The sequence below is a fragment of the Cynoglossus semilaevis genome, chromosome 1 (genome assembly GCF_000523025.1).
Source record: "Cynoglossus semilaevis isolate Cse_v1.0 chromosome 1, Cse_v1.0, whole genome shotgun sequence".
Lineage (NCBI taxonomy): Eukaryota > Metazoa > Chordata > Actinopteri > Pleuronectiformes > Cynoglossidae > Cynoglossus > Cynoglossus semilaevis.
In genome coordinates, this window is record NC_024307.1 from 13,237,930 (window position 1) to 13,249,565 (window position 11,636).

An 11,636-nucleotide genomic window follows, 5' to 3' on the forward strand; every position below is an offset into this window, starting at 1 on the left:
TGGGTTCTGCTGCCCCGCGGCCCCCTGCTGGCTCTGGCTGCTGCTGCTGCTGCCACCAACACCTCCAACACCTCCAACACCTCCAGCTCCTGCACTCGCTGTGGAGCCGACGGTGGTGACCACAAGCACCGGGTCCCCACCGGCTCTGCTGTCCTGTTGTTTGGAGTCTTGGGGGTGTGGGTACCGTGGCGGGGGCCTCGTGTACCGATCCGCGGGGAGTCTAAAGAGACAGTCCACCAGTTCCACTTTAGGAGTCGGGCCCTGGCTGTCTATGACTGTGGGGCAGAGGATGCCGTTGCCGTGAAGGCCGACCAGAGGCCCCATCGCTCCCGTGACGGTGTTGATGGGTGACGAGGTCACCTCCAGAGTCCAGTCCCTGTCCTTGTCCGCTGCAGAGCAGTATCCACCCTCGCTCTGTGGCCGCTGGGTCGCCGCCTTCTCCTGGTCTTCCTTGTAGATGGTGCTACTGCACAAGTGCGGAGCGGCAGAGCAGTTTGCGCCTTTGGCCCCGGCCTCCGGGGGTAGGATGGTGTCGTAGACGTGGTTGTGTTCTGGCCCAGGTAAAGGTGGAGTCTTTGGAAGGCCGTGGTGATGGTGCTGCTGCTGGTGCTGCGGGTGATGGTGGTGGTGGTGGTGGTGATGGTGTGTCTGCTCCGTAAATATCCCACACTCCATCTGGATGCCGGCCAAATCCACCTCTCCCTGGCGACGGAAGGGCAGCTTGTCCCTCCTCCTTAGGGCGTAGGCGATTAGTGCCGCCGCTGCAAAGAACGCCGAGACAAAAAGCACCAGCAGACTGAGCACCAGCACCGACAGGGGGATTGAATCCTTCCCTGGGGGGATCACAGGGCCAATCCCTGTGCCGGGGTACTCGGCTGATATGCCTCTGTCTGCAGTGGCTGTGGAGGTGGCTGTCTGCTCCTCCTGCTGCTGCTGCTGCTCCTTTTCTTGCTCCTCCTGGGCCTCCAGCTCGGGGCACAGCAGCTCCATGGAGATGGAGCGGAGATCGACTCCCTTGGTCTTCTCCGGGGAGTGGCAGACCACCTCTCCCACCACCACCACGGCGCTGAGTCCCTCCAACCAACGCTTGAGCGGCGCTGCCTCGCAGTTGCATTCCCATGGGTTCTGCTGCAGGTCCACCTGCAGGAATACATAACAGCACGGTGGCTTGTCATTGTGTAATAGCACACTAATTACTGGTCTGTCTACCAATGCAAATACATGAATCACATTTGCGGGAATGTAAACAAAAAAACATGAGTAACTTTAAATGTCTGCTGTTGAGGAATACGGCGGTAAGCAGCACTCTAATAAGATGACAACAAGAAAAACGATGTTTCTTCTGCTACCTTTGCCGCTCACCACCAGGATGATATCGAAAATTAGTTTCTTGGCATTTGCATAATAGAACACGGCGCTCCATGATGGCTGATGTCTGGAAATGATTTTTTTTTCCTACCATGCAGGAGCTGAATAGCGCTGATTAATGTAATAATGTCATTATAGGGTCATCAGAACACTGAAGTGGTTACATTAGCTGAACGGCTGTGCACAGACATGACATATATTCCATAGTAAAAGAGTGTGAGCCGTGACCAATTTAACTTTTCCCAGCCTCAAGTGCTATCTTTGAAAAGCCGTTCACACTTATCACTGCTGCTTTAAAGAGCCGGCATGTCCAAAGTCTGGCCTAGGGGCCAAACATGGCACTTAGAGAGGTCTTATAGTGCACTCAGTCTTTTATTTTTATTATATTTTTGTGGCCTGCAATTTCAGTGTGAAATTACCTTTTATCAGGTTATTGTTGACCTGGAAGCACTGATGATGAGTCTGTTCTGTTTTAGCCAATATAAAGCTGTACATTGGGCTAGGTATTTTAAATCTATCTTGTCCGCTGCAGAGCAGTATCCACCCTCGCTCTGTGGCCGCTGGGTCGCCGCCTTCTCCTGGTCTTCCTTGTAGATGGTGCTACTGCACAAGTGCGGAGCGGCAGAGCAGTTTGCGCCTTTGGCCCCGGCCTCCGGGGGTAGGATGGTGTCGTAGACGTGGTTGTGTTCTGGCCCAGGTAAAGGTGGAGTCTTTGGAAGGCCGTGGTGATGGTGCTGCTGCTGGTGCTGCGGGTGATGGTGGTGGTGGTGGTGGTGATGGTGTGTCTGCTCCGTAAATATCCCCCACTCCCTCTGGATGCCGGCAAAATCCACCTCTCCCTGGCGACGGAAGGGCAGCTTGTCCCTCCTCCTTAGGGCGTAGGCGATTAGTGCCGCCGCTGCAAAGAACGCCGAGACAAAAAGCACCAGCAGACTGAGCACCAGCACCGACAGGGGGATTGAATCCTTCCCTGGGGGGATCACAGGGCCAATCCCTGTGCCGGGGTACTCGGCTGATATGCCTCTGTCTGCAGTGGCTGTGGAGGTGGCTGTCTGCTCCTCCTGCTGCTGCTGCTGCTCCTTTTCTTGCTCCTCCTGGGCCTCCAGCTCGGGGCACAGCAGCTCCATGGAGATGGAGCGGAGATCGACTCCCTTGGTCTTCTCCGGGGAGTGGCAGACCACCTCTCCCACCACCACCACGGCGCTGAGTCCCTCCAACCAACGCTTGAGCGGCGCTGCCTCGCAGTTGCATTCCCATGGGTTCTGCTGCAGGTCCACCTGCAGGAATACATAACAGCACGGTGGCTTGTCATTGTGTAATAGCACACTAATTACTGGTCTGTCTACCAATGCAAATACATGAATCACATTTGCGGGAATGTAAACAAAAAAACATGAGTAACTTTAAATGTCTGCTGTTGAGGAATACGGCGGTAAGCAGCACTCTAATAAGATGACAACAAGAAAAACGATGTTTCTTCTGCTACCTTTGCCGCTCACCACCAGGATGATATCGAAAATTAGTTTCTTGGCATTTGCATAATAGAACACGGCGCTCCATGATGGCTGATGTCTGGAAATGATTTTTTTTTCCTACCATGCAGGAGCTGAATAGCGCTGATTAATGTAATAATGTCATTATAGGGTCATCAGAACACTGAAGTGGTTACATTAGCTGAACGGCTGTGCACAGACATGACATATATTCCATAGTAAAAGAGTGTGAGCCGTGACCAATTTAACTTTTCCCAGCCTCAAGTGCTATCTTTGAAAAGCCGTTCACACTTATCACTGCTGCTTTAAAGAGCCGGCATGTCCAAAGTCTGGCCTAGGGGCCAAACATGGCACTTAGAGAGGTCTTATAGTGCACTCAGTCTTTTATTTTTATTATATTTTTGTGGCCTGCAATTTCAGTGTGAAATTACCTTTTATCAGGTTATTGTTGACCTGGAAGCACTGATGATGAGTCTGTTCTGTTTTAGCCAATATAAAGCTGTACATTGGGCTAGGTATTTTAAATCTATTTTTTGCTAAATGTTACATCACACTGGGATTTTTATCTGTGCAGTTAGCCTTTCTTTGCTAACTAATTCATGTTTGAGCTCAGTTCTGTGTACGTTTGCTAACTAATTCATGTTTGAGCTCATTTTTGTGTGCAAGCTTCTCATATTCATTAGCTTTTTATGTCAATTTTAGCATATTGATAGCAATATGTTAGGATATTTTATGCTAACTTGTCATTTTTTTTCTTCTTGTCAAATTTTCACCTTTATGTAATTAGGGACTATTTTTTATTTCTGCCTTTTGTTAGGTTTGAACATTTTTGCTAAAATCTTTTTCTGCCATAGTTTCTTCCTATTAACACATTATTTTTAAAGGTCACTATTTATCTTTTGGCTAATTAAAAAAGCTATTTAAGCTTTATGTGGATGCTTGGATCTCATCTTTTGCCAGTTGTTTTTATTTGTTAATTGTTTTGCTGTTTTTATTGTAGTTTTTAGCATCTGTGCGTATACAACCCGAAAAACATCAGAAAAGCTGTAGAAATCTGACCAAACTTGTTAGCTTGGACCTAATGACAGATCCACTAAATCATCAGGTTGAAATGCAGTGCAGTTTAATGACAGTTACTAATGTCAGTTCTCAGTCTTTTTACATCATTAAATCCTATAATTAAAAGAAAAGAAAAAAAGACATTTGGACACCACTGTTTTGGAAGTAAATAAAACGATCAAGAGAGAGTCTGGATATAAAACGGTTAGTTAGAAAATTCCTCTGTAGGTTCGGTGTGATGAGCGTGTGATGCAACACCGCCTCCCTGCTATAATCCAATAGGTATGTGTGTAAATCCATTTTCCTATGGCAGCCTATTGATTGTGTGTCTTAAAACAAAGTCAAATATTCACTTTGCTCCACTTTGAAAGGGGCTAAAGCAGATTATGCTCCCTTACATCACATTGCATTGTCTGCAGAACTGATTCATTCCGTATCTTTAGCAGCGACGCTGAAGCAATGAAAGCTGATATTCTCTTTGTCACACTCCCGAACGAGCGTGCACCAGTGTTGTCATGCTAATTTAGTTAGACCTTCTTCCCTGGCTCACACAAATGGATGGATGCTGCGCGAGATGATTCAGCATTGCTGCTGCGGGAGCCACAGTGCAAATCCTCCGCTCCCCATCCCCCACTGAACAACAGGATGCTTCTTGGCTTTATTGAAGTTAGCCGCTGTGGATTTCTGCGCTGGCTTCAATAAAGACATAATTGTGAATGGAGGCCGAGTGGAAACGACACTGGGCGGCAGTTTTAACTCACTTTCAACACTTCCACGGTATTAAAGGTCGCTGAAAAAGTGCAGCTTTGCAAGTCCCTCTGTTATTGTGACCCATTTGGGCTGTAATGTGGTGCCACTGAACATTAATAAACAAGCTGACATTTTAGATAAACACCGTGAGGCACAAATGTCAGCTTGTTTTGTGGCTTCATAACTCTCAGCGCTACTTTAATCTCACATCTGGTTGAAATTCTTCAGGCATTTTATTCCCAGGAAGTGTTTGTTTTATTTTTTCCCCGTGGGCTTCAGACCCGTCTCTTTTACAAACATCTGTCCGATGTGTCCAACGCGCTTTAGGATTTATACGCCTGGTCACCTAGCGTGTGATTTGCTGTCAGCTTGTCAATCAAAGTTGCATTGCGAGGGAGGAATTAAAGACCCCTATCCGGCAGATGCCGTCTACGACGTAAATGCAGTTGCACAAAACCATAATACTATTTTATACTGAAGGTTTAATAGACCTGTTACATATTCCACCTCTCTCCCAATGCATCAAAATGTATTTGATTGTACACATATTCAGGAACCAATAAAAACAGACAAAAAAAAATAAAAAACAAGATGCTGGAAGAGAGGCGAAGATGAAAAAGAATAAGGAATGAGCAGATCATAGACGCGGCTAAGTTTGTGAAGTCTGAGGATAAAGTTAGAGAAGCAAGGTTAAGATGGTTCAGACATGTGCTGTGGAGAGATAGGAGACACATGGGACAGAAAGGACAAGCTGGAGAAGGAGCTGCCAGGAAGGAGGAAAAGAGAAGTTTCATGGATGGAGTGAAGGAGGAGACGGAGACGAAGAGTGTAAAGTAGAAGGAAAAGGGAAAAGAGGAAACGGAAGAGGAAGAAGAGGCAAAAAGGTGTTGAAAGAAGAATTATAGACATGGGAGGAAAATGTAACGAGGAGGAGGAAAGGAAGGAAGGAAGAAAGAACGAACGAGACAAATCGTAAGGAGGGGAGAAGGGAGGAGAGGATGAGGAGAAAGAAAGTTTAAAGGGGAAGTCAATATTAATGGTGGAGTCGATACAAATATATAAGAGAAGAACAAAAGAAGTTCAGTCAACATGAAAGGAAAGAGAAAAAGATGAGGAAAATAGGAAACAAAGGAAAGAAGGAAACGTGGGCTGATTGAAAAAGGTAGAAGAAAAAAATCAGAAAAAAACAAAACATACGATATAAAAAAATAAGCATGTTGATTTGGATGAAAACAGTGAGCAGAGAAGACAGGCGTACAAGAAGCACAATGAGAACATTTTTCCTGAAAAACGACTTAAAACCATGTGGGGAAAAGAATTTTTCCATGAATTACAGCTGACACTGAGACTGACTGACACAGTGGATGGCAGCTGTCAGGCCTTGGCCACACAGGGGAAGCTCAGCTGCTGTGGGTTGTTTCCATGATGACAATGATCAAAGATCAAATCATAATTGTGTCAAATATTTAACTCCGGGGCCATAAAGAAAAAAAAAACACACTTCAGGGAAGAGAAATTCAAGATGTTCTCCGTGAGCCCTGTGTCTTTGAAATGGATTGCCCTGCCATAAAAAATAGAAATATCCTGTCACTCATTAGAGTTTCTCCAGTTAACGCAGAGAGAACTCGGAGTTGACACAAGCTGCAGATTTTTATGATTTTGGTTTTTTTTTTTAGGATGGAGGTGATGTGGTGCAGTGAGGTTTTTTTTTGCAGTAGTCTCTGCTGATGAGACGCCCCAGAGTGTCAGCCTGCCAAGTCTGCTCCTCATACTGATGCAGTCGCTTCATTGTCTTCTGAATAATACACACAGCGGAAAATGAAAAAGAGTGCATTTGAAGTAGAATCTGCAGTAACTGGATGCAGGGAAAAAAAGAAAAAAAAAAAAGATTGTGTTTCTGAAAGATTTGCATCCCAGGAAATCTGCCAGCCTGTATCCATATGAAGGCATTTGGAATAAATAGATAGTGTAGCAGTGTTGTATTTCATCAGAGCGTGCTGTTGACTGCGTACCGTGAGCTCTTTTATGGTGTCATAATTTACTTTCACAGTGTACTCACTTTTACCCCCTTTGCATGCCTCGTCACCTCCCGCTCCGATAGCGATTTCCCCATATTTCCCAGAGTGACTAGAACGGCCCCTTGAGGAGGGGCATGAACTTGTTCAATCCACGGGTTCGTGTTTCACGTGGAGACAGAATGTGATGGTAATTGCAAAGAGCGAGAGTTTGTGCTCCGTAGAGGCAGTTGTTAGTGGAGGAACTGACATCCCTGCTTCAGCGTGACTCCTGAACATCACTACAGCACTGAACATAACAAAAAAAACCTTGATCTTTGTATCCGAGGGAAGAAAAACAAACTCTGACTTTAAATGATGCCGCATGACTTCCTTATCGTCTACTCTGTCTCTGTCTGTTTGAATCGGTACCAAGTTCCTAACGAACCCTGAAGTCCCAATTTATAAGAAACAAAGGAGCCGATCTGGATCAGACATTAGGAGGGTTTCATGTAGGAAGGAAAGGACGGACGGAAGGAAAGAAGAATAGAAGAAAGACTCCATGAAGACGGGAAGGAAGGAAGGAAGAAAAAAGATGGTGATATGGAAAAAAAAGGAAGGGATACAGAGAGGGAGGTAGAAAGGAAGACAGAAAAGGTGGAAAACATGGTTATAGAAAGGAAAGGCAAAGGAAGAAAGAAAAGCATGAAGAGAAAAAGGAATAAGAAGGAATGAGGAAGATGACAAGGAGGACAGAGGAAGGATTGGTTGTAGGATAAAAAATATGAACTAGGGAGGAATTCTGAAGGAAGCAAAAGAAGGAAGATGGTTGAGAGACTTAAGGCAGGAAAAAAAAAGAAGAACAAATGGAAGAGCAGGAAACGAGAAAAGATAAGGAAGAACAAGGGTAACAACAGACAAAGGGTGGAAGAGAGCAGTAAATAAAGGAAGGAAAACAGCAGAAAGTGGAGACAAGTAAAGTAAAGTAAAAGAGATTTCACTGAAACAAACATAAATCCACAGATAAAGTGTTGAGAGAACCACCTGGTCACAGTGTGACCTGAGAGACAGAGAGAAAACCACCTGGTCACAGTGTGACCTGAGACAGAGAGAATATACTGGAGGAGATTTTGGGAATAAAGGACGTAATGGAGTAGATATTGGGAGTGACCGGTCAGACCAGTGTGGGGAACGGTTCTAGAGCGGAACAATAGAATACACTCAGAGATGGGCCGGTATTGTTCCTTTTAAACGGTTTCTGTAAGTCACAAAGACTGGGGATGGAATTTGTTTCTGCCTATTGATGTGGTAATGCAGGACTGATCAATGACGACAGTAAATCATCATCACTCCACACCACCACTTTGGTCAGAATATTACATTTTCTTGGCTGAAAGAACAGTTAACTTTCCACGATGCTGCGTCAGTAAACATCCAAACACAGACTGGTGAAAGGTCGTAACGGTCGTCGGTCACGTGATGTTCAGAGGTCGCCACAGGATCCATCCATTGGCTCTTCCTCTCTACCGTCTGACCTGCCAACTCAGTACAAACCACTGATTCCCAACCTCAGAAAATTTGTGAAAACACAGATGGACTTCTCAAATGACATAATCAATAGCCAATAATTAAGCAATTAAAGCCAGAGCTTAGATCAGCCAAAGTGTTAAGTTGCACTAATTTGGCTTAAACTAAAACTAAAGCAGCTGTAACACAGATGGTACAACAGCTGCAATAGCATAAAAGTCCATGGTAACATGACATAAATAAGCTAATTTTTTAAAAAATTTTTTTAAATGCAATAGGTTTTAAAAACATTTTAGCCTCACCTTAGCCAACATAAAAATAAAAATAAAATTATTTTAAATTATAGATTTCCTTTACCGATGATCCTGTCAGGACCACTCAATTGTCCACGTGCTGTGCCTGGCCCCCGGGCCAGACTTTGGATATGAATTCAGAAGAGAGAAATTCCACCACTTTTATACCTTTTCCTTGTATTACAAATCTTTAGCACTCAATCAGAAACACCAACAAACCACAGTCAATAGGAAAACCATCAAGTTCTTGTCTTAAAATACTGTTGAAGTATTAGTTTACTCTACAGCCGTACACCGATTCAGTAATTTTTTTTTTCCTATCAAGCTGATTTAGGAGATGAATAAATAATGAGCAGTGCAAATAGGTGAGAGTTGCATTGATCTGGGACAACGTCAGTGGTTAATCAAGTCCGTTTGGCTCGCCACCAACTTCTAGACCTTCATTGATTCTAATGCAAATGATGCTAGCCATGTTAATGCTCACCCTTACATCAATGGTCTGTCCTTGCCACTGGCTAACAACTAGCCACGTATAGTACTGTGTCACGCGGAACATTAGCATTTTTGAAATCTTGTCTTGAATAATGAATCTTTTTGCTCTGTATCTGAGCTAGAATACAAATATGCTAATCAGCTGTTAGCCACCGTAAGCAATTAGGGCACAGCTAATGTTGGAGTCAAGTTTATTGGGCGTGGGGTAGCCTATTAAACACATTGTTAATGTGTTAACCTAGCAGCTAAGCTAACTCATAAACCTGGTAAAATCTTTTAAGTATATTAAAAGTATTTTATTTGAGAAAAACAGCGAGAGTAACCTCTCTTCTGTCTCCTCCATAAATCTCTATTGCTCATCATAGAAGAACAGACACAGGGCTATTTTTTGGGTCAGCCTGCTAACAAGCTAACAAGTCCTCCTGTGTGGACAAATCCCAAACAACATCAGAAAGACTGTAAGGAGTTTGTTTTAGATTTAGGACAACTCAAACCAAAATATGCTGAACTTCTCTTGCGATGTTGCTCATTGACTATTAATCCCTTTTGTGTTCACACTTGTTCCCTAACTCCAAAATACTGCTTTAGCTTTTTAGGTGAACGCCAAGCAGATGTTATATTGCTGATGGCAGAGAAGCAAAGCAGTTCTCCTTGGTGGATAAATACGACACCAAAAAGGATCTCAAAACTAGAATATTCCAGGTTCAAGAGTGCTACAGAATTCAAATTACCCCCGCATGCTGCTGTAGCACTGCTCACAGACAACTAATGCCTCTACGGATGGTGAGGCATTTAGTTGTTGACAAACAACACCATGAAATTTGCATAAAATTCATTTTTGACCCTTTTCAGTTATTAGGACAGAGAGGATGCCTTAAAGTGAGCTGTTTTTCTCTTTTTCTAGCATCATGGAAAAGTGATCTTTGTCAGGACTTCTCAAATAGTGGGCTGGGCCCCCTTTAGGGGGGTGGGGGGGCGCAGTGAGGGGCCGGGGAGGTGGGGAGGGGCCGAGGGACTGGGCCATATCCATAAGACGATTGACTTCATGCTGCTCTACACGTAAAATTAAACAAACTTAGACTAAAACAGTCTAAACGAAAGCTAACTGAAGGCTGCAGTGCAAGTGGGTTAATGTAATTGTTCTAATAGTGATAATGTTGACATGACAAAGTGATATTTAGTCATTAGGTATTAAACCTAATGCTTCCCTGTCATAGCAGGCCCTGGTGTGTAGTCTGTTGTTTTCATCATCTTCCCCCGGTGTAAATTGTTTTCCTATCTGACATCACTCAAGGTGAATTGTGGCTGTGGGCATATTTATTTGCTGCAATAATGAGCAAGTCTTTCTTTTGTTCCCCTGCAATTACTGAGAAAGTGGTGTATACCTACACACACTGTGTGAATGCTCCACATATCTTACCGCCACTCGATGTTGATTCTCCAAACTCAATGCTATATTTTCTTTTACAGGTCGCTATTAATCCTCTCATCAAGAAAAAACTGCCGCCCGACATTTTTGTCTTTTAATTAGCTGTCTGTGAGTAACGGAGCATGCAGGTGGAGGGGGAGGGGAGGGGAAGGGGGGGGCAGTTGTGTTTGAAACATAAGTACATATTAATTAGTGATACTGTACAAATCTGTTTAAGTTACAGGGACTGGGGCGCCAGGCCAAATGTGTCCAGACTTTATTGAACAGGTCAGAGCCAATAATATTGATAAGATCCTTCTGTGATCCTTAAGTAGGAAGAGTCCCATAAAAATGCAGTGAATTTTCAAATATATTTTTTTTATATTAAATCATTTTGCTCATCTTAATGCCTTATAGGTCAGACAGCGCAAGGAAAACACATGGCAGTAACAACTAAAAAGTACACAAAACCAAAAACTAAGGTTATATGAGATTAAAATATATCAAATGTAAATATAAAAAAACATCCAATGGTAGGTCTACAAAGATATATTATCAAAAAATGTTGTCAAGCTTTTGTTTAAAAGGATCATTTAAAGGTAGATATACAGAGCGTTAGCCAAAAAAGACAAATATGTTTTATGCCAGAAAGTAGCTACTGTAAAAGCTAACAAAAAAGATACTAAAATTCCCTTCAAACCACATCCAGGTTTAAAGTGTGGGTTAAAACAAAGCTCTGCCAGTGGAAATTTTTGTTTTATTTTAAAAATAGCTCTCAGTGCTACGACTGGCCCCAGGGCTGGACTCAGAACGTGCTTGTTCTGAGTCTTTACCTGCTGCTTGGTTATGATCCTCGGAATGGTCCGTTTCCTGCCTCGTCCAGGAGCTGCTTCCATTTGTGGTCTGTCCTTTGATTAGCTTCAAAGACCAAAAGCCCAGCCTGATATCCACCTCAGTGGGTTTCAAACAGGTAGACTGTGGGTCAACAGGTGATTTCAGTGTCACGTTGTTCCCTGCAGTCCACGGGCAGCTGCACTAATGTGGTTTTTGTCAGAGTAATAAGAGCCTCTCGGAAAATGAATGTTTTTAATTACTCTGCCACAGATTTCCAGCGCTGTGGTGGTAATTCTGCTGAGCTCCACGGACGTGACCAACGGAGCACTTCCATTTAGTCGATGCCTTAATGCTCTCGGACATTATAGGCACACAACAGCACAGAGTGTAGTGCACATGGCGCCTCAGTCTCCATAAA

The 11,636-nt window shown here is 43.9% G+C and overlaps 1 protein-coding gene across 1 annotated transcript in view; it reads right to left on the bottom strand.

The window, feature by feature from the left end:
• LOC103379885 (SLIT and NTRK-like protein 3) overlaps window positions 1–11,636 on the bottom strand; it is a 34,170-nt gene that overhangs the window by 2,114 nt on the left and 20,420 nt on the right. The window contains exons 6-8 of the mRNA XM_025059972.1: window positions 1,913–2,645; window positions 901–947; window positions 70–414 (exon numbers count right to left, since the gene is read on the bottom strand). Of these exons, the coding sequence (XP_024915740.1) occupies window positions 70–414; window positions 901–947; window positions 1,913–2,645 (1,125 nt within the window). The remainder of the gene's footprint in view (window positions 1–69; window positions 415–900; window positions 948–1,912; window positions 2,646–11,636) is intronic.